Genomic DNA, 24,746 nt, shown 5'->3' with positions numbered 1-24,746 from the left:
GATTGTTTTAGAATCACATCTGTATTCATAGTAGTTCCCTTTATATTCACCTTTATGTCGTAGTAACAAATGTATTGTTCTTTAATTTGTTGTTGTTTAATTTCCAAGTGTTTAATGCTGTAGACTATGTATTGTGTTATTAATCTTTGACCTTTTTCGAGTTATTTGTCAGATGATGTTAGTGTTCAAATTTTTAAATTATATTTTATGTAGTAATTTTTTTCTCAGTGGCAGTCCAGAATGTCTGGAAAGTCGTTAAATTTCTCAATAAATATATATTCTTATGAACTATAAACATGATGCAATTTATACCCATTTTACGATACTGTATGTGCAGAATTCTATTCGACTTTTAATACCACACTTCTGTTGAAATCCACTGAGTATTTTTTTCCCCTTGTAGGTGAACATGCTAAAGAACGGCACAGCTATCCTGTTCCACAAGAAGCTGTGTCCAGAGTGCCACAATGTGCCCAAATCCAAGGAGTGGATGGCTGCTAACGTCACGGAAGGTCTGCACATATTCCACATTGGGAAGCGAATGGGCTACCATATACACTGGGAGCCCATCTTCATAGGCACCCATCATGATCCGCTGTACGACGAACGGCTCAGTTGGGAAGGAAAGAGAGATAAGATGACGCAGGTAAGTTATCTGATTACTTTATGACTTCATTTTATCTTCTTGCTCTCAGAAACGGATTCATCCAGTGCTGCTAGGTTCCATGAAAGGAAAATCGCCTTAAAGACCTAAAAATTCCTCGTAAAGACAAAATATCCCTCGTTCATTATACTCAATTTAAATAATAATAATAATAATAATAATAATAATAATAATAATAATAATAATAATAATAATAATAATAATAATAATAATAATAATAATAATAATAATAATATATTTGGATAATGGAATGGATAACCCAATAATAGCAATCTTAATAATAACACTAATATATTATTATTGTATAGTCCAGTAGATGGAACTTCGAAGAATGCCTTGAACAACTTTCATAGATATTTTCGCCACTCTGATTACTCTGTTTTCAGGTCTTCATTCTTTCGACCATATATTCAAAAAGTAGTCGGAAAAGTCCATCAGTGATGAACTATTCTATGAATACAAGGATGTTATTGGAGGAATATAACATATTATATATAATATGGCCGGGCTGAGTGGCTCAGACGGTTAAGGCGCTGGCCTTCTAAGCCCAACTTGGCAGGTTCGACCCTGGCTCAGTCTGGTGGTATTTGAAGGTGCTCAAATACGACAGCCTCGTGTCGGTAGATTTCATCCAGTGCTGCTAGGTTCCATGAAAGGAAAATCGCCTTAAAGACCTAAAAATTCCTCTTAAAGACAAAATATCCCTCGTTCATTATGCTCAATTTAAATATTATTATTATTATTATTATTATTATTATTATTATTATTATTATTATTATTATTATTATTATTATCATTGTTATTATTATTATTATTATTATTATTATTATTATTATTATTATTATTATTATTATTATTATTATTATTATTATTATTATTATTATTATTATTATGGAGTTATCCGTGGTAGTTAGAGGTGAAAGAAGGTGCTGGGATGAATAGGTCTCAACTTACGAAATTAAAGTTAATTTAAAACTTTAACAAAGGCTATATTTTCTTTTCAAGATCAAGTAATAACAAGAATAACACGAACACAGTTGTATATCAACAAGCTAAGAATGTACAATTACAGTTTATTAATGTATTTTGGGCTTCGAGCCCCAGATTCACAATCCTTGAGCAATGAGCCCAACTTTACTCATGAACAAGGTTCAACAAAGGGGCAGAACCTCAATCATGCCAAGGAGCACTAGCTCCCAATTACCAGTTAAGCCTGCTCGAGGCACACAAAAACCAAATTTAAGAAAGAGCAGCCCGCTCTCAAAGTTCAAGCCTATTCAAAGGCCACACCAAACTCCACCTTTAAGCTGCCCTCCAGGCACATAAGAACAGGGGTAATACTACCCAATCTACTGAGGCCTATTAAGTAAAGAAACAGGTCAATTACATGGCCCCAAAATACCAACTTGAGTGGAGGCGTAACGTGCACTTCTAATACACCTTTTCTTTTAAAAAACCCATTTGGCTCTAGGCCGCTTATGCAAGGGCTAATCCCATACTACGGAGGTGACACGATAGGAAAATTTATTACATTATGAAACGAAGAAAAACGGTTATGAAAACGTAGTCACCTCAAAAACAATACGAGAGGGAGCTCGAGAGGGTTAGGCACTCTCTATCCCGATTTGTAGTTAAAGAGACGGAATTTTATACCAAGTGTCTTTTACATTTTAAAGGAAGGTTACATGATAAAAGTTTCGAACCTGCCCCGAGGGTTAAACTGCTGAGCTAGCAAGCAAAGAAGTTATTAAAAGGCCATTACCTGATGGATGAACTGCCGCCTGAAGAAAGAGGCGCTTCCCGCCCCCTGCTACATAATCACACTAAGAAAGATGTTACTGAAGTGGCCAGGAGACCAGAAAATCAGCAGTTTATATATCCTCGCGGAAAATTCGAGACGTTTCATGAATGAGAACCCACGCCCCCCTCAACTTTATTGGCTAGGATCAAGCAACATATCCATATCGGAGAAGACACACATTATTGGTTAAACATTAATTAAAGAAATTCGGGATTGTCTAAATTCAAAACAAGCGGAAGGAGAAGGGTTATACTGCCAACCCAAAAAATGACTGAAAGAAATTTAACAAAGAACAAACTTATGAACACAAAATTTCTCAAAAAAAAACCAGTTCCTTCACTTCGCACCAGGGTGCACAATTGTAGTTCCTTAGTAGTGCCATCTAGAAGAGAATGTTCACACTTCTCACTACAGAGAAAACAAATATAAATCGAAAAAGACACAGTTCAGAACTCTTCAAAATTTACAATATAGACATCTTCTGAGAAACTTTAGAATTAATATGGTTGTTAAAGTTCAGGCTTCCTCCAGTAGAGGAGTTTCAACTGGCGCAATGTTTGAATTAGCGGCGTGGAGGTGTACCGCCCGGTACAACAACAACAACAACAATAATAATAATAAAAAATTATTATTATTATTATTATTATTATTATTATTATTATTATTATTATTATTATTATTATTATTATTATAATATATTTAGACAGATGATAAAGGGCTGTCAAGGTTTTAAAATGGAATCAAAATCCATAAGACGGAGAGGATTCATTCCTCGTTCGGTTCGATGTTATTTGAAAGTGCTTAAGTACGCGCAATCCTAAACAGAACAGAACGTAAACAGAACTCCTGCGGGACAAAATTCTAGCACCTCGTCCTCTCCGGAAACCATTAACGCAGTGAGCGGGACGTAAAATAATATTAATAATAATAATAATTATTATTATTATAATTATACGTTTGAGGAGTGTGTCTTTCTAGGGTACCATCAGTTATGTCTGTGGTATGTGATCTATTTGTAGAGTCCTCTCTAGAAACCACAAACTCTTCCACATAGTCAGAAGCCAGTAATTATTATTATTATTATTATTATTATTATTATTATTATTATTATTATTATTATTATTATTATTATTATTATTATTATTATTATTCTCAATTCGCCGACTCGCTGATCGTTTCTATTCCGTGGTTCGTAGCAAAAGGAAAAAATTAACAGTTTGTAGTTTGAATAATTTCCATTTCTAAATGGTAAGGGGTAAAATAATGATGAGAAGGTAGGGAAACAGTAATGGATAACTTAATCATTTGATGCTAACATGTTGTACATGACGTTGATAGCTACAGGGCTCTTTGTTACAGTCTTTCACTATCACTTCCTGGCACATTTAAATTCTCGTTACGGCTGATTGAAGTATCCTTGTGTAGCCTCGAGGCCTGGGATGCTTTATCCTTGGAATTAAACACTTCATGCGTTCAAGTGAATCACTACAGTTTACCAAGCTTATTTAACTGGTATGGCTTGAAGTGACTTAGCATTAGTAATGTTATTCCCGAGTTCTTGTGAACTTTTTAATGTCAGCTGCATTTTACTAGTCAGATAATCTCTGTACACAATGTCATACAAAAGTAGATCGTTAACATGCTACTCATCTTGTGGTTCTCGTAATACATTTCCTGGTCAACTGAACATTTTTACTTGCTATCGATGTGTGCAGGAATGTATTCATCATATTACCTACGTCCTTGATTTTTCTCTCTATTCCCCGATCATTTGGATCAGTACGTCAGAGAATCTCTATTCAAGAAGAAATCAAAACTTTTAAAGATTTGCCGATTGCAGAGGATGTGAGAAAGTTAGTGAATGGCGGAATTTAAAATAAGAGTGATTTACTTGGTAGTGATTTAATGTCGCACTAACCGATCCAGGTTTTTGACGAAGATGAGATGGGAAGGAAGCGGCCGTGACGTTATATAAGGCACAAATAGACTCATCGTTTGGCTGATGTGAAAATGGAAAGGGCTGCCGATGGTGGGATTTGAACCTATCATCTCTCGAATGTAAGTTTATAGTGACACAGCTCATACCGTGAACCTATTTCGTTCAGTCTAATGCCCGGTGATGATGGAGGCTATTTTTACAATTTGGTATACGTCTCACCAACACACATAGGCCCTAGGTCTTATAGCGACAATGGATCAGGAAAGGGCTAGGAGTGGGAAAGAATCTACCTGCCTTGATAAAGGTAGAGCTCCACCATTTGCCTGTTGTGAAAGTGGACAAGCACGGAAAACCAACTTCAGGGCTGCCGACAGTGGGTTTCAAACCCACTATCTCCCGAATGCAATCTGACAGCTACGTGACCCAAACCGCGCAGTCACTCGCCTTAGGAGCCCGGAATCCTTTCTTTGTTAGTCCAATGATTTTAATCCTTGACTGAGTGTAGGAACAACGCCCATTAAGTCTTCAGAGTTCAGAGATTATCTCTGGGTGGGCTTGTAGTCACCTGTCATAGTATCCTCAAATGCCACCGACCTCAGTCGGGCTCGAACCTCCAATCATGTCAGTAGGAGGTCCTTGTTAGTCCCGTGTTCACAACATACTGTTCATCAGGTCATTCAAAGAGAGCGCGGGCTGACAAGCTGGGTGAGAGACGGAGGGGAGTGAGGTGTAGGGACGCTATATTTTAAGATATAGAATTCAAAAATTACACCTGATATTTCTTTGATTTCACCAACTTGTTAATGTCAGAGAAAGTTGTTTGAGCGCGATGAATGCGTGACACCGCTTCCACTGCAGCATCGACAAGCATGACCTAGTTTACTCTTATTCAGGTTCATGGCCAAAGCCCGAATTTTGATGACGTCTCGTATTTTTACTGGTTCATCATACATATTGTTGACTTGTACCGGGTGGGCAAAATTAAGCTGGTCCGGAGAATACTTACAATAGGACTGCCGCGGGATTGACCCTTGTTCATGAACGTCACAGAAGATGCTGGAGAAATGAAAACTGAGGATCCAAAAATCCTGACTCCATTTCACTCAGAAGTCAACGCGTCTGAACGCCTTAACGTACAGTATGCACAACAGTAAATTTGTAAGGATACAGATGCAGGTCCTTTTTGATCATGTTTCGACACGACGACCTCTTAATTCCCACTTGCACTTGAGATTTCGTCGGACTTCCTTTCAGGCGTTCCTTCACTCGAGCAACGTTGTCTGGTGTTAAAACTCTTTTCGGATAGTTCCGGTTTTTATCCGCTACAGAGCCCGTTTCACGTCATTTTGCCACTAAGTTTTGGATTGCAGACTTTGCTGGAGGTTCTGTTAAAACACTTCCAGTCTTAAACTCGTTCGCAAGCAGTTCCGCGCAGGTTTTCCACGAATCGTGCTTCGCATAACACTCGACAATGAACATGCGCTGTTTTATCGTGAACGCTTTTTGTGCTGCATTCTAATGGTCACTAAACACGTCTGCTCCTCTCTCTCTCTCACTCACACTTAATGATACAGCCACGTACTGGGGATATGCGCACACGTAGATATGGGACAGCAACCTATTGGTGCATCAAAATCACGGTTTCTAGCATTTCCCGTGATGCGTAGTTGTTCTTTTCATTAACTAGTGTCAGTTCCGCATCGGTCTTATAAATAATTTCCAGACAGTTTTATCTTGCCCACCATGTACATAAATCCTGAACATGGTCCCCTGATTACAGAAATGAACATTTATTAAGTCCCTTTCTTCATTTTTTAACAAGTGTAGAGAACTAGAGGATGAGTATTGTAACAATAATACATTAGGAAATGAAACAGAAAATGTAGAAAGGAGATGGGAAACTTTTAAAAATGGGATAAAAGAAGCAGCTAAGAAAACGCTTGGAGTCAAGGAGAGGAAAAGGGCAAAGAAGGAATGGATAACATCAGAAATGATAAGTAAAATGGAGGAACGCAGGAAATGGAAAACAGTAAATACAGAAGAAGGAAAGCGTAACTACAGGAAGTTAAATAATGAATTAAGAAGAGAAACAGAAAAGGCAAAGAAGAAATGGTTGACAGAAAAGTGTGATGAGATAGAGCAACTGGAGAAAGAAGGGAAATATGACTTGATGTACAAGGAAGCAACAAATATAGTATTCAGAGAAAAGAGAAGGAACAACAGCAATAAGGAAATAGAGGCTACAGATGGCACAATGATATATGAACCCCAAGAAATAATGAAAAGATGGGAAGAATACATAGAATGGCTATATGATCGGGACAATCGACCAAATGAAGAAGAACTTGAATTAGAGGAGGAAGATATGGTTAAAGAGGATGATAAAGGGGAAACCATACTGAGAAGGGAGATCGAAGCATCACTGAACGAGATGAAAAATAGAAAAGCAATGGGAATAGATGAGATTCCTGTTGAACTGTTAAAAGCGTTAAATAACGAAGGGAGAAAGGAGTTGATTGGATTATGTAATCAAATATACATGACAGGAAAATGGCCAAAGGACTTCAGTGAAATCATCTTAATCCCTATGGAAAAGAAAAAGAACAGCAAAAAATGTGAAGAACATAGGACATTGAGTCTAATTTCACATGCAGCCAAAGTCTTACTGCGGACGCTCAACAGAAGGATATATGGAAAGCTGAATAACTTTATAGGTGAAGAACAGTTTGGTTTCAGGAGAGGAGTTGGAACAAGAGACGCCATTGGACTTCTGAGGGTGATAGGAGAGAGGTACATAGAGAAAAACAGGAAGGTTTATGCTGTATTTATTGACCTTGAGAAGGCTTTTGACTGTGTCAGATGGGACAAATTGATGACAATCCTGAAGAAACATGGAGTTGATTGGAGGGATAGAAGACTAATAAAGAATTTGTATATAAACCAGAGAGCAAGAGTGAGAATAGGAGATGAGTTGAGTGAAGAAATTGAATTAGGAAGAGGTGTAAGACAGGGCTGCTCTTTATCACCGACACTATTCAACATCTATCTCGAAGAAATAATCAATGAAAGTTTTAATGGAAATAGTGGAGTTTGTGTTGGAGGTAGGAGAGTAGAATGTATAAGATTTGCAGATGATATGGTTGTGATGGGAGAAAGCGAACGTGAAATGATACAAATGTTAGATAAACTCAACATGAAACTAGAAAAATATGGAATGAGAATTAATAAGAAGAAGACCAAAAGTATGATAATTGGAGGAAAAGGTAGAAGTTGTCATATTAGTATAGGAGGAGAAGAAATAGAGCAAGTCAGTAACTTCAAGTATTTGGGAAGTATGATCAGAGATGATATGTATTGCACAACAGAAATTAAGAAAAGAATTGCCCTAGCAAAAGAAGGCTTTAGGAAAAAATCAAAATTATTTTGTGGACCACTAAACAAAGATTTGAGGAAAAGACTTGCTAAGTGTTACATTTGGAGCATAGCGCTGTATGGCGCAGAGACTTGGACATTGAGAAAGAAAGATGAGAGAAGATTGGAGGCACTAGAGATGTGGGTATGGAGGAGAATAGAACGAGTGAAATGGGAAGACCGGGTAAGGAATGAGGAGGTATTACGAAGAGTTGGAGAAGAACGAAGTATTTTACAAACCATTAGAAGGAGAAAAATGAATTGGGTCGGACATTGTTTGAGGAGGGACTGTTTACTGAAAGAAGGAATAGAAGGAATGGTGAAAGGCAAACGAGGAAGAGGAAGGAAAAAATATCAAATGTTGGACAATATCCAAGGAAATAAATATTCGGACATGAAAAACTTGGCGCAGGACAGGCAACAGTGGAAGAGGTTCATCCCATGACAAGACCTGCCATAAGGCAGAATACCTAGATAGATAGATTGTAATTTTTAGCAATTCGTTACGTTAATGTTTTAGTTTTTTAGACATGTTTCTTATGCATTTACATTGGGTAATCAGCATATCCGAATATCGATGCAATTATCAAAAAACAAGAACACTCAAACATCAAAAGGTTCATTACTCAGTTCGAAAATTGTGAAATAAAATTACCTTTTACAACTCTTATCCATATTCCTTGGAAATCTACATCCCTAGAGAGCGATGAAACATTGCTTCTAATCTGGATGAGCTTGCCATGAGACAGGGAGGGTACTTATTGTAATGCCTGAGTACTAACATACATACCTACGCTTGTTAGTTTCATTTTACACAGTCATTTTTATTTGTGATTCACTTCAAGTATTAGAATGCCAAAGACATAGCAGTCTAAAGCTTTCCGTTGAAGGAAATTTATTTCACAATTCGGTGAGGATATTTTCTAAGTGATTGCCTATCCATAAGGGAATATGGTATACAGACTACTATACATCCTCTTATTCTGGGAAGTAAGTGGGGAAGGTGTGTAAAATTTCAGCTCAGTATTCATAGGTGGTAAAAAAACCCTGATTTTTATTTACAATTGGCTTTACGTCACACCGACACAGATAGGTCTTATGGTGACGATGGGATAGGAAAGGTCTAGGAGTGGGAAGAAAGCGGCCATGGCCTTAATTAAGGTACAGCCCCAGCATTTGCCTGGTGTGAAAATGGGAAACCACAGGAAACCATGTTCAGGGCTGCTGACATTGGGGTTCTAACCCACTATCTCCCGAATGCAAGCTCACAGCTGCATGCCCCTACCCGCATGGCCAACTTGCCTCTTAAAGAAACTGATTTCCCAGTTATATGTTCGGAAGATAGACCTAGTTATGTTGGGATACATTTTTTATTGTTTCCTCTTGCTTTTTTATTGTTACCATAGTTCTTTTATCTTTTTTTTCCTCTGTTAAATGTATACCTTGTAAAATGTATATAAATGTTTCCTGTTTGTTTACTAGCAGAAGATAATAATATTATGACTTCCACAGGGCTACGTGTTGTGTTTTCTCGACTACGAATTCCAGATCCTGGACAATGCATTTCTAGTTCACAAGCCAGGCATCAAGACATTGAAGAATGATCCTCTACGAGCTATGCTTGCAGGAAAAACCAATGCCCTCATTAAGAAAGTGATCTTCCCCGAACTGAAGGTTCTATACGGCATCAAGAAGGGGTGTGCAGTCTGACCAACATTTGGTGCGAGCTTCAAGCAACTTCTGCTCAGGTATGTAGTATATCTCAAATATATCTCACCTTTGTGCCCCTCAGGCGCTGGGTTTGTGACATGGGCTCTTTTGTATTAAAACTCTAACCTGCATCAAGACATTATTGGATGGTTTTATGTATTACTTAACCAAGCGTCAGAATTGTTTATTGCTCCATGTGGTACCTGAAGTTGTTAACGTTATACAGTTTATTATTTGAAATTTTGCTCTAAACATGGCTTAACGGGGAATAAATTTTGACCAAACGCCAGCCCCTTAATAATTAAATTAAAGTTTTACTTCAAGTGACTAACCACTATTTCTTGTTGTATGTTTACCAGCTGTATGCATAAGTCTTTTCCAGTTTCACTAAGAGATGGCGCCAGCGAACAGTACGTAGCATATGAATTTGACATGTACGTCAGTTTATATGTCTGACTTTAACCTACCAACACACCCAAGTTGAGTCCACCAAACAGTAGCGTCTGTGTTGTATCGTTCAGTGATCATGTCGACGTTTGTGCCTGAAAAGGAACATTTGCGGCATGTATTGCTTTTCTTATTTAATCTAAAGAAAAAGGCTGTGGAAAGTCATCGTTTGCTGGTAGAAACATATGGTAAACGCGCTCCATCGATTAGAACATGTGAGACATGGTTTTGACAATTTAAACGTTGTGATTTCTATGTATAAAACAGTGCGTGCTCTGGTAGACCACAAAAGTGTGAAGACGAGCAATTGCAGACATGGATGATGATCCAACTGAAACTCAACAGCAGTTGGCACAAGCATTAAATATGTCACAAGAAACAATCAGCAGACGTTTACGAGCAATGGGAAAGATCAGTAAACTCTGTAAATGGGTCCTACACTATTTGAATGAACGGCAAATGGAAAACTGCAAAGTCACTTGTGAAATGCTGCTTCAATGCCACGAAAGAAAATCATTTCTGTACCGAATTGTGACGGGTGATGAAAAGTGGATTTATTTTGAAAACCCGAAGCGGAGAAAATCGTGGCTGTCGCCTGGCGATGCCGCTCCTTCAACACAATTGCCAAATTGCTTCAGCAAGAAGACCATGCTTTGTGTCTGGTGGGACCAGAGCGGTATTGTGTATTATGAACTCTTGAGGCCTGGCAAAACCGTTAATGCACAATGCTATCTCAAACAAATTATTAATGAAGTAGCGCAGAATACAAGGCTAGATATGGAGATTAGCAAGAGGGTGCAACAGGGCAATACATTCTACCAGAGTGTAAGAAACCTTGATTGGAAAAAGGAAGTGCAAAGAGATAATGTACAAAATACTTTGTGCACCCATACTGACTTAATACAACTGAGACTGGACCTAGACAATAAAAAGTAGAGAAGAGAGTAGAATTCCAGCCAGCAAAATGAAATACCTAAGAAGTATGATAGGAAAGACAGATTGAGATGATTTGGACATGTAAAGAGGATAGAGGAGGAAAGAATATGAAAACAGATGATGGAGATGATGCTTGAAGGGGGGAAAAGGTACCATATTCTACACTACATTCGATTTTTAAAAGTAAAATCGAATCACTAAATGACAAATTTGTTGGTTAGTCAAGTGATGCAAAACAAGAAGGAAAATTAAAGGAATCTCAAATAAGCCTGGCTAACCTTTGTGAGCTTGTCTTTTATCTTGAGCTCTTCTAGGACAAAGGCGTTTGTCCTGCGCTCGGTCCACAATACTGTTAGAATTCTACTCTCTTCTCTACTTTTTATTGTCTAGGTCCAGTCTCAGCTGCATTAAGTCAGTATGGGTGCACAAAGTATTTTGTACATTATCTCTTTGCACTTCCTTTTTCCAGACAAGGTTTCTTACACTCTGGTAGAATGTATTGCCTTGTTGCACCCTCTTGCTACTTAGGTTCCAAAATGGATAAAATATAAATATGTAAATAAATTCAGTGTTAATTTTAATCTTATACCAGTTGTATAGTATTATTAGAAGTAATTTCACATACCGTACTGTATATGAGTTGACTATGTTCGTAAGATATTATAAGTAGAATTTTGTAAACAATATAAATTTATTAAGGATGATGTGTGTGTTTAATAGAAAAAAATATTAGCGTAAATTGTATAATATTGTACTCTAGGAAAATTTTCTTCGTCTCCTGTTAATTTAAAATTTAGTGCTTGACAATAATGTATTTTAGTGTACCATTTGCCACCGAGGTAGACACCTCATTTGCAAATAAAGAGATTTTGATTTTGATTTTGAACTCGGTGGTATACCCACATTCCTCTCACTTCAGTCTTCCATCCTAAAGTCTGAAATATTTATATTAAATGACTAGAATGGTAATTCTTTGTGTTGCCATACATGTTAATGACACAAATTAGCATAGCAGAACTGTGTGTTACATATTGATGTGGAGAAAGTATTTCTTTTTGAATAGTTGTAAAGTCACTGTTAACATAAATATTTATGTATTTGGCGTATTAGCAAATGTACTAGGCTTTGAATTGTATCTTTAAATAATAACAGTGATATAAGTCAATACAGACCATTGGTGGTCGTTATGGTCAAAATTATAGATAGTTGTTAAATGCTTACATTTTCTGACTAGTACTGTAAATACATTTCACATAAAAATGTGATTTTGATTATAGCATAACACAACAAAACTCGTGAGTTACAGGTTGGCAGCCACCTATTAGATCAGTCTTTAAAAATAATCAGTGCATAAAGCTTTATAAGAACACATGGACACACCAGTTATTCACAGCACAAATGAGTATAAAAGTGCAATAGCCTTATAACATAAAAGTTGTACACTACAATTTAGTAGGTCGTAGGGCTAAATGTACTTCTTTTTTCGGTCTTGCTGTGCTGAAATTTCTTTGGGCAGAAGCACTCATATGGGTTTTAAATAATTAGGCTGTTTCAAGGACACTTCCGTTGTTTTGCCATTAGCGAACTGGATTGGGATTGGCAGCATGGTTACTGCACGATCCAGCAGTGGTGTGATACCATGAATACGAGCTAGCCCAGCTCATTGAAAAATATTGCACATGGTACTTGGAGTGTCGTGATGATGAGCTGTCAGGGTACAAATGCATACCTCTGGTCATATGTCATTAAGTACAATATGTAAATTGTGATAACCACTGAAATTTCCATGGTTGTTGTCTAAAATGAAAACCCTGAGTTTCAATAACAGTTCAAAAATATATATTTTTAAAACTTTAAGTGCTGGGTTGAATACATCAAGCTAAACCAGCTTCTGATTTTCAGTTCAACAGCTAGGCAGAGATCTTGATGGTCGAGCAGGAGGGGTAATCACATGATCACCTGGAGGTTGGTAGGTTCAAATTAGCTTGACCATTTTGAGCCACACCCCCACCCTTACCGACAACACACCTATGCATAAAACGCACACGTTGGAGATTCGAGGCATGGACCTCGACTAGGAAAAGCCAAACACAGGCCTGAACTGGAAATGGGCTTATATCAAAATCATAACAGGAATAACACTACAGCTACTAGCAATAAAATGCCAAGAAAATTTAAATGAGGGTTTATTATAATAATAAAATCAAGAGGAAACAAGAAATGAAGCCAGCAATTAAATAAAGTAAATAAATAATACGTACATGTACACAGTCCATTCAATTGAAGTCGTGATGCTAATGCGTGAACACAAACTTATCAGATACCAACCTCAAATTATTCATAACACCGGCTCGCCGTTATATTCTTAATCACACAGCATAATCTGGTAATGCAAATACAATACGTACGGGTTATTTCGCTCATTCTTTCCGCAAGATTGATAAAATTCATTCTGAACCCGTCTATTTAAGTTCCACATCCACAACAATTACAACACAGATCAAAGCTTCCACGCAGCATGGAGGGCAAAAGTACAGAGAAAAAGATGCGAGAGATCACGACGTAACAATAGAGAAACATCTCTGGACCACGGAAGTAAAATTTAAACTCAAGGAGCATCACAGGCAAGCGCATGCCCTGAATAAGAAAAGAAAATGGCAGCTCCTAGGCAAACAACGGCTGGGATAAAAACCAAGGCAAAACAAATATCATCTGATGGCCAAGCAGGCATCAATTTTTAGTGATGAGACAAAGTCTCTTAGTGCATTGGCACTGCCGGTGGCTCCAGTTAGCCTACGCAGTGGCCTCCACGGTATGCACTAGCCAGCGTATTGGTAGGTGTGCTAGGTACCAACTGATGAGCCCACCCTAGCACACGAGGGCGAAACGCTGGCAACCAAGAATGAGCTAGCTGGAAAATTTATAATGTCCAATAACGGACCATTTATATTGGTATTATAAATATTATTGTGCCGGAAACAGACATAAGGCACAGAAACAAGGTTAAAATATAAAATAACCAGATCGATATGTCATCCCTTCTCCCCATTCACTCACAAGCACACTCCCAAACATTCAGACAATCTCAGAACGGCAAGCAATCTGAGCATTAGCTCTCATAAATAAGTCGAACTCAATCACAAGTAGTATGACTCACACAGTCACAAACCAGGTTCTCGCGTATGACAGAGCAGCGTCCATAGCGCGCACAATTACCAGCAGGATAATATAGACTCAGTTGTCGCACATAAAACCATCATGTCACGCGCTGCGTACGACTCAAATGGATCTCCGCGTCGACACGCAGGGTGTGCATTCATTGACGGCTAGACACAATACCATGAAGTGCACGAAAATAATCAATCAGAGACCCAGTTATTAATACATCGCAATCACATCAACCACAGACACACGACCCATTCATGCAGTAGAGCACGAAGATGCATATCAACTGGCCATCATTAGTAAAGGCAAAGGGCACAATTTTTGCATAGTAATAATATAAATGCAAGATTTACCGTATCTGCCATAACAATACTCAAGACATCAAAAAGAAAGGTAGTACGGATCAAGTTTTTAAATCTGTTAAAGATTCATTTGTGGCACAAAAACGCCACTCCAATTTGCATGGGGTCCATGTTTACATTTCACACACGTAACAATGCAAGGAAGGGCTCCAAAGAGATAAAACTACTCTCTCGCCGAAAGAATGATCTCCCGTGCTCACGACTGAGGGTGATACAAACATGGAAACACTTAAGTGAATTGAGGCGAGGCCGATACAAGTTCTTTGTAATACGGGAAACAAAATCTCAACGAACATGCTATATTAGCATGGTTCACTGTTCAGTTCCAGCATATTCAAATGGAGTTGGCTTGTGCCTGCATTACCTGTGATGACTACTGTCATGGCCATATTCTTGTTAATGAATCTGTTGCAGAACAACATAAATATTCTGGCTACTTTGGTGATTTAAAGGGAACAAGTACTGTTTTAATAAATTGGTTCTCAAGAGCTTAAATTCTGTTCTGTAATTGTAATATTAAAAGAAGCATTCTGACAGCTGGCACAGGGAGAGTCCATTTACTGCCTGCTTGGGTGGGCAGAAGGGAGTACGGGTGCGTTTGCCATGGAAACGCGGGTGGACCCATGGCGGTCGCCATGAAAAAATGTCTGCTGTCTATCTGGAATTGCTTGCAGTTGCCAAAACATTCACTTGTCAGTTAGATCTTGTCGCGAATAGTTCAGTGCAAGTGCTGCTCTATAGATACCACCTCTGTTAAAGAGAATCGTACGTGAGACATAGTCCGTCTTAGTCTCTCCAAGTAGTTTGGCTTGCTACAACAGAATTCAGTAACCTGAACAAACGAACATGAGAGTGGAAAGGTGAAAGGAATGTAGGATTGTGGCGACGCCATGTAATAGCATTACAGTAGGTCCTTCCTCTTGCACTAGCTGTCTGAACACTTCTTTTAATATTAACAACATTGAGAACAAAAGATACCTAGTTACAAGGAAGGACTTACAGATATGATATACGATATATGATACGATACAATATTCTTTAAGTGTTCTTAAGTTACCTACAGTCTATACTAGAAAGTAGTAAAACTGATGGTTAATGATGTACTTACTGAATGTGAATGAAGGCAAGAGATAATGTAATCAAGCAGCAATTCTCAATACAGTGGTGAGAATATTCTTACATAAGGGGATGAAGTACACACACATAAATGATTATTAAAGAGTAAAACTACAGTTAAATATACAAGGAACTAGCACAACTGATAATAATGGATATGACATATTGTGCGAGAGAGAGAGAGAGCAAAACAAACGAGCAACATGTTATTAAATCTACAGGTAATAGAGCAGTTGACTATAAAGTGGATTATTATCTTTATTTGTGAAGAAGAGGAGCAAGTTATTTTTGCAAAACATTGTTTTCCTTCAGCTTGTCTCATTTCATATGTCAGTTCGTAAGATTTCATGACCCACCTGTCTTCATTCTTTGACATTTTGACGTATAGTATAACCTCTTATTCTGTTTTTTTTTCAGTTACTCTATACTGTTGTACTGGCACGGCTTGTAAGTGGTTTCTCCTTTTTTCCAGGTGACGAAAGCACTGAAGTACTTAAGTGAGGTGATCGGCAGCCAACCTTCTGCTTCCTTATGAAGAAGGATCTTCACTGTTTAAAGGATCTTGATTAATATTAATTTTTGCCAGTTTATGCTACATGTGAGCCTTAGAAGATTTCTAGGTTTATATAACAAACCAAAAAGGCAGCTACGTGTCGACTAAGTTTCTTACGAGTAGTCGTACGTGCAGTAAAATGGCATTCCAACAAGATACAGTGACTAAATACTAGATATAGCGGAAACATTTTAATTGGTGCTTAGGAGAGGAAATGTGACTTGATTGTGTAAGTGATATCTTAATCGACTTCCATTTGGACAGCTGAATGTGTGCAACTGCATATGAGGTGAAACTAAAAACTAGTGTGTAAAGTTCTACAGGAATATGCTTAAGTTACCACATGCTGTGCAAGACTACAGATAACTCTTGTTTTATTCAGTTTTATTTTTACGCCTTTCTGGCACGTGTACTGCGGGCGACCCTTCCTAGTTGTTCCTACCAGCGAGTGTAGTGCCATTTTCGTATTCCTCTGCCTAATTCAGAGTTCTCAGTAGAAGTGAGAAGAATGGCAGACCACACTACAGGACAGTCATTTAATTTTCAGACTATTTTTATTCTTTACAGTTGCGTACTTTGTGCCATCGTGTGTTTAACGCAAGAGCTCGGCTTATTGTGTTGGAGTTGTATAGGCAGTCCAAAAATATGTTGTCCAAACAATAAATATCCAGTGCTGTGAGGCAATTGTAGCTTATTTATTTACCAGTGCACATGTATGCATGTAAAATAGCCCATCATATTATGTTGATAAATATTGGAGGAAAATTGTTGTTAGTTTATAACATTGAAGGTGTACATATATTTAGTGAGGAAATGGAGAGGCAGCTGATTATAGTCTGTCACCCTCTGTGTCTGCCTCCAGTTCCATATCACCTGGTTTCGACTTATGTACATTTATTTCCAGGTGTATTGTGTTGACCTCTGTGTTATAAGCACACACTTTAGTTTTGTTTTTAGCTGGTTGAAGATAGAAAATAAAAGGATCATTTGTTCTTTCATTGTTTCTAAAGACCGTGTCCAAAAGTTTTAATATACATAGTTTTATTAGGGCACTCTTGTAAGTTTTAATTTTTACAGTTCATAGAGTTTTGAAGGAAATGACTTTGTTTAGTTTTTATCTTTGAAACATGTCCAATTTTTATTTTGTGAAGTGTTTACGTTAATGTGCTGTCGTAGGTGTCAACTATTCTTAATTTGTGGACATTGTATATATGCATGTGAGAAAATAAACCCAGGTATATGAAGCAGGTTCCTTTGCCACCAGTGTGAGGTCGCGCAGTATTTTCCTCCTATATTTATCAGTACTGTATTAGAATTCCAAATAATACATTCATGTTCTATTTTTTTATCCTCATCCATTTCCTGTTCCAGACTATCTCTGGGTAAGGTAATGAACTAGTGCCTTCCACTTCACTCTGGCCTTCCAATATTCCTCTTCAAATACTCTGTCAATGTTGTTTCCTCTGACTTTCTCAACACACTCCCTCATTGTAACCTTCCATCTAGTTCTGGGTCGGCCTCTAGCTCCCTTCCCTGTAATCCTTTCCTCGTATGTCTGGTATTTGCTCAAACCACTTCAGCTCCTAATTCATCCTATCCTGCAATTTCACAATATCAACTTTCTTGGCACTTCGTTGCTTACCTTGTCTTATCTGCTTTGTTTCTGTGTGATGCTTCTTGGGAACCTCACTTTACTTGCTGGAATCTTACTCTTGCTTGTCTTGGTCATTATCTGGGCTGCTGTAGCATATGTCTGTATCTGTGTAAATTGTGTCATGTTGAGCACCTCCGTGCATTTTAAGAGCCCATCCTTGTCCCATACACAGAGTTTAGTAGCTGTTATCAAAGGCCTGTTTAACTAATGTTGGTGCATCTGCCTAGTCAGTACTGTACCAAATCAACTGTGTCGTTCTTTTCTAGCCTATTTCAATCCACTGCTGGATATAGGCCTCTTCCATATCCTTCCATTGTCTTCGGTCTTGAGTCGCTTGGAACCAGCGTGTTCCAGCCAACAGCTTTGTCATCGAGCCAACTCTTCTGGGGTCTTCCAATGCCTCTCTTGTGTTCTCATGGTCTCCAGTGAACGATCCTAGAGGTCCACCTGTTGTAGTCTTGTCGAGGTTGTCGAGATTTAATTCATTTTACACTCAAGAGTTAGATAGTACATGATTTGAGAATGTATGGATTCTCTTCTTCAGCTATACAAATTAAAATTTACGTACCGGTAAATACCTTATCAGAAAAGGTGGGGCCCCCTTAAAAGTAAAAACTGTAAAGATGTACAATAACACAAATTAAAAGTTGGATCATAATGTCTTTGATCATGTTTCTAATCTTGTCGTGTTCATATAAAATCTACAGTATTGACTAGGCAAATGCACCAACATAACTAGTTAATGTGATTAAGTCAATATGGACCCATCACTGGCCAATATGGTCAGAATTATAAATAAAGGCCTGTTTGTCATTAACAAGGATAGTGCACCTATCATACTTCCTAATATCTTCTCATTATCAAATCTAGTTTTCCTGCTGAAATGTGTGTTGTCTGTGGCCTGTCTGCAGCTATGTGCTTCCTGTACTGGGCTAAGCCATGTCAGTTATCAGTTATACCACAGCTAGTTACTGTTCACTGTTACAAAGGCAAGCTTACTTTCTTTGTGTTGTTATAACTTAGTCTGCAGTTTTCTGTTAAGTTATTGAGTTAATGGAGTTGGATGGATACCAAAACTTTACGTAGAGGCGGCTACAGGTACACCGGATATAGTGTTGTCTAGTGATGAACCTTCAGGTTCGTATACAAAATGAAAGACATCACATAGCTCTATTCTTTCAAAGTTTAATGTTCACAGTTGTATAGTCAGTCAGAAAAAGTCCGACTCGTTGGCTAAATGGTCAGCGTACTGGCCATCAGTTCAGAGGGTCCTGGGTTCGATTCCCGGCCGGTCGGGTATTTTAACTTTCATTGGTTAATTCCAATGACTCGGGTGCTGGGTGTTTGTGCTGCCCCAACATCCCTGCAGCTCACACACCACACAAAACACTACCCTCCACCACAATAACACGCAGTTGCCTACACATCGCAGATGCCGCCCACAGTCTTCGGAGGGTCTGCCTTACAAGGGCTGCACGTGGCTAGAAATAGCCACACGAAATTGTAGTCAGAAAAAAGAATGAACGTATGATATTGTGCAAGTTCCTCGGGTACATTTTTCTCACAAACAAATGTTTGTTGTTGGTATCTACAGGGTTTGTACCTACATGAGAGGCGAATTATATTTTGGAAGAAAAAAAAAACTGGGCGAGTTGGCCGTGCAGTTGGGAGCGCATCTGGAAGATAGTGAGTTCAAACCCCACTGTCGGCAGCCCTGAAAATGGTTTTCCGTGGTTTCCCATTTTCAAACCAGGCAAACACTGGGTCTGTACCTTAATTAAGGCCACGGCCAGTTCCTTCGCATTCCTAGGCCTTTCGTATCCCATCGTCGCCGTAAGACCTATCTGTGTCGGTGCAACGTAAACCAAATAGCAAAAATAATAATAATAATAATAATAATAATAATAATAATAATAATAATAATAATAATAATAATAATAATAATTTGAAAGTAATTCAAACTAAGTCTGTTAGAAATCTTAAATGCAAGGAACGTCCAATACCATGTGCTCATTCTGCTTTTTTGAGCAACTGTACATTGTAAAGAAAGTACACAACTTAAATTATGCCATTCATTTTCATCACTAGAGCCTGGATTTTTATACAGTAATAGGTTAGAATGCAATCTTAATGAAGTGAGTAACAAGTACACTCTAATCTGCACAACAGTTATGCAATGCGTTTTGCATAAACACTAGGGGTTCGGCCCATTTATGTTACTCTTACTACATTACGGTCTGGCTCCATGGCTAAATGGTTAGCGTGCTGGCCTTTGGTCACAGGGTCCCGGGTTTGATTCCCGGCAGGGTCGGAAATTTTAACCATAATTGGTTCATTTCACTGGCAAGGGGACTGGGTGTATGTGTTGCCTACGGGCGTGAAATCAAAAGATCAGCAACAGGCCTCACCGGAGGCCACATGCCATTAATTAATTAATTAATTAATTAATTACATTACGGAATAGTGGCCTAGGCAACACCTCTTAATAACCAAATCAGTTTGCATTCTAACATATTGCTGCATAAAAATCCGGGCTCTAATCGTCACCATTTTCTGCTAGACAATGAGATGCATTCATAAGAGTGTGTTATACCCAATTTGTTTTAATCTTCTAACTCTACCGACCATTGTTTTGGTTCAAATATAGCTGTACTCTGTACAAGTCCCTGTACCACCCTGAGTTGATGGGAGCATCATCATAATCATCTTATTCTTATCCTTAGAGTTGTTTTGCAGGAGCAGGGTCTACTTTCAGAATCTTTGATTGCCACTTTGCTCAGTTCTTGGCACCAGTTGGATGAATGCCACAGAATCTCAGGTCCTCGTTGATAGTGTCGTGCCATCATTGCTTGGGTCTGCTGCGTGGTCGTTGGTCGTCGACGGCAAGGTGATCGGATGTACTGGCAACTGTTCAAGGCGCTACCCGTAAGACGTGGCCAAACCATCATAGTCCCGCTCTTGCATCGGAAGCAACAGAATTTGTTGTATACAATTTCACACATTTATTGCCAGGACTCCTGTCCCTCGTTGTTTCTTGCATTTGAAGGTGTTTTAACGGTACAGCTCCATTTTCATTCAGTTTGAGGTATGGAACCGTGAAGTTAAAATGTTTGAAGAAAATAGGGAGAAGAAATACACGTGGTCGGTGCTTACTTGCCGGAAATTAAGTTTTCTTCCTATGTCAAAGTAGATTAATTTCATATTCCGTATTCATGATAGACGACTATAGCAAAGGTTTTGGTTCCACCTAATCAATACATATTTATTTTACTAACTGTTGTTGTTAGTCATCAGTCCATAGACCGGTTTGATGTAGCTGTCCACACCGCCCTATCCTTTGCTAACCTTTTCATTTCCACGTAACTGCTGCATCCTACATCTGTTCTAATTTGCTTGTCATATTCATACCTTGGTCCACCCCTACCATTCTTACCGCCTGCACTTCCCTCAAAAACCAACTGAACAAGTCCTGGGTGTCTTAAGATATGTCCTATCATTCTATCTCTTCTTCCGGTCAAATTTAGCCAAATCGATCTCCTCTCACCAGTTCCATTCAGTATCTCTTCATTCGTGATTCGATCTGTCTGTCTTACCTTCAGCATTCTTCTGTAACACTACATTTTTAAAGCTTCTATCCTCTTTCTTTCTGAGCTAGTTATCGTCCATGTTTTGCTTCCATACAATGCCACGCTCAAAACGAAAGTCTTCAAAAATATCTTTCTAATTCCTATATCAGTATTCGAAGTGAGCAAATTTCTTTAATTAACAAAGGCCTTCTTTGCTTGTACTTGTCTGCATTGTATGCCTTCCTTACTTCTGCCATTGTTAGTTATTTTACTACCCAAGTAACAATATTAATCTACTTCCTTTAAGACTTAATTTCCTAATCAAATATTTCCTGCATCACCTGACTTTTTTCGACTGCAATCCATTACTTTAGTTTTGGACTTACTTATTTTCATCTTGTACTCCTTACCCAAGTCTCTGTCCATACCATTCAGCAGTTTCTCCAGATCTTCTGCAGTCTCAGATAAAATAACAATATCATCAGCAAACCTCAGGGTTTTGATTTCCTCTCCTTGGATTGTGATTCCCTTCTCAAATTTTGCTTTGATTTCTTTTACTGCCTGCTCTATATAAACATTGAAAAGGTGGGGGGACAAATTGCAACCTTGCCTCACTCCTTTCTGGATTGCTGCTTCTTTTTGAAAGCCCTAGATTCTTATCACTGCAGACTGATTTTTATTCAGATTGTAGATAATTCTTCGTTCTCGGTATCTGATCCTGATTCCCTTCAGAATCTCAAATAGCGTAGTCCAATTATCATTATCAAATGCCTTTTCTAGATCTATGAATGCCATGTATGTGGCTTGTCCTCCTTAATTCGATCTTCTAATATCAGACACAAATTCAGGATTGCTTCACGTTTTCCTAAATTTCTTCTGAATCAGATTGATCTTCTCCCAACTCAGTTTCAACTTGTCTTTCCATTCTTCTGTGAATAATGTTAATATTTTGCAGTCGTGAGATACTAAACTGATGGTGCGGTAGTTTTCACACTAGTCAGCACTGGCTTTCTTGGAATACATATAACATTCTCCCAAAAATCAGATGGCTCTTCTCCTGTCTTATACTTCTTACACACCAAATGGAATAACCTCGCCATGCTGGTTTCTCCTAAGGCAGTTGGTAATTCAGAGGGAATGTTATCAATTCCATGTGCTTTGTTCCTATTTAGGTCTCTTAAAGCTCTGTCAAATTCTGATTTCAAGATTGGGTCTCCCATTTCATCAGCATCAACAGCCTCTTCTTGTCCCAGAACCATATCATCTACGTCTTTACCTTGATACAACTGTTGGATTTGTTCCTGCCATCTTTCTGCCTTGTCTTCTTTCCCTAGAAGTGGTTTCCCATCTGCGCTCTTAATATTCATACACCTAGATTTCCTTTCTCTCAAGGTTTCCTTGATTTCCCTGTATGCAGCATCTACCTTTCCTAAGACCATACAACCTTCAATATTCTTGTGCTTCTCCTTCAGCCATTCTTCCTTAACTGTCCTGCACTTTCTATCCACTTTATTCTTTAATCGCCTGTATTCTTTTCTGAACTCTTCATTTTTTGCAACCAGGTGATTTGGCCGTGCGGCTAAGGGCACGCAGCTGTGAGCTTGCATCTGGGAGATAGTGGGTTCGAACCTCACTGTCAGTAGCCCTGAAAATGGTTTTATGTGGTTTCTCATTTTCACAACAGGCAGATGCTGGGGCTCTTAATTAAGGCTGCGACCGCTTCCTTCCCACTCCTAGCCCTTTCTTATCGCATCGTCGCCATAAGACCTATCTGTGTCGGTGCGATGTAAAGCAACTAGCAAAAAAAGAATGCATTTTTTTGCATTCTTGTACTTTCGTCTAGTATCTCCTGAGTTGTTGATTCTTAGTTGATCTTTCCTTTCATCGTAACATTTCTTCAGCAACACTAGACCTCATTCTTCACAACTGTACATTCTTTCTCTATTGTTTCCTTCAGCCTTTTGATTTAGTCCTTGTGCAATACATTCCTTGAGACAGTCCCTCATGCTCTTTCCTTTCAACTTGTCTAGACCCCATCACCTTGCATTCCTTCCTTCCTTCAATTTATTCAACTTCAGATGGCATTTCATGATCAACAAGTTGTGGTCGGAGTCCGCTTCTGCTCCTGGGAAAGTTTTACAATTCAACACCTGGTTTTTTAATCTCTGCCTGATCATAATGATGTCTATTTGATACCTTCCAGTGTATCCAGATCTCATCCACGTATTCTCACAACATAAAATATGAAGGTCAGAGCGTTTAGCACGACCAGGTATTGTACCAAGTAAACAAGAATAGTAAATACCACATCACTTACCGTGCAATCCCAATAAGAAGGTCGTCGCAATTTGTAGAAGCAACAGAGCCAAGAGGCCAGGAGAATCAATTAACAAGTTAAATTAGCTAAATGGCTGGAATAATAACTACTGAATAAATTTGAAAGAAAAACTTTAATTAATCAAAAGAAAAATACCGACCTCTCCTACTACAATATAAATTTCACAGTAATTCGCCCCCTCAAAAAAAAAAAATTGAAAATTTAAATATTGTAACTGGAGCAATTAAAAGGAAAAGTCAGCTGAACATTAAACCTTCAAGGTCGAGGTACTAATTAAAGAAAATCAAATGACAATTAAAATCTAGAAGTTCACAGTTACAGTCTTGAAGATGAAAACTTCTCTAATGACAATCTCGGTCATAGCCCACCAACCCATGTTACTTCTGTAATCAGCAAGAAATAATCCAAATGAAGATACATGATCCACAAGAAAGATAAAATAAGAGAACATTACACCAGTGACCGAAACTTAAATCACTCGAATATCACCAAACAGCAGCAGGTCATCTACTCGGCGGCAAAAAATGATGACCATCACAGCACACAGTCTAGCCATCAATAATCATATCGGATCCTCGTCTGTCACATGCAACAGGGTAACGCCCACCCACGTGTGCATTCTATTACATCGTACAGTAACAAAACACAGTCACCGTAATTCAAAATGGCTACACCAGTACCGAGTAAACCATAGAAAAGCTTTCATCTAAACAATATTCCAACATTACCTAACACCCTCGAATAGGTTTGAAAAATTTAGTAATCAAATAATTATTATTATTATTATAAGGAAAATAAAGAAACATGGATTAGGTTGCACCGATACTACATACATATTTACCTTAGAGAGGAGTTCCTCAAATATAAAATCTTGCTTCATGCGCATGAAACTTTAAGTAACAGAACCAAAAGTCAAAATTAATATCGTAGTTACAATCGAAATTTGAAACCCCAAACCTACATTGAATCTTACAAGCTCGTAACGAAGACCAGTTGGAAAGTCCTTCACTTTAAATGCTCAAAACAAATGTCCGAAACATCAAATATTCCATTTCTCACATATCGTAGCCCTTAAAATTCTGCA

General features: G+C 38.3%; 1 protein-coding gene across 1 annotated transcript in view; it reads left to right on the top strand.

The window, feature by feature from the left end:
• Positions 1 to 17,395, top strand: part of LOC137498996 (beta-1,4-glucuronyltransferase 1-like) — a 43,712-nt gene extending 26,317 nt beyond the window's left edge. Inside the window, exons 2-4 of the mRNA XM_068226999.1 lie at positions 404 to 646; positions 9,328 to 9,563; positions 16,024 to 17,395. Of these exons, the coding sequence (XP_068083100.1) occupies positions 404 to 646; positions 9,328 to 9,525 (441 nt within the window). The 3' untranslated portion in view covers positions 9,526 to 9,563; positions 16,024 to 17,395. The remainder of the gene's footprint in view (positions 1 to 403; positions 647 to 9,327; positions 9,564 to 16,023) is intronic.
• The last annotated feature ends 7,351 nt before the right edge of the window (positions 17,396 to 24,746 follow it).

This window comes from Anabrus simplex, chromosome 3 (assembly GCF_040414725.1).
Source record: "Anabrus simplex isolate iqAnaSimp1 chromosome 3, ASM4041472v1, whole genome shotgun sequence".
Taxonomy (NCBI): domain Eukaryota; kingdom Metazoa; phylum Arthropoda; class Insecta; order Orthoptera; family Tettigoniidae; genus Anabrus; species Anabrus simplex.
This window is presented reverse-complemented; position numbering and strand designations above follow the sequence as displayed.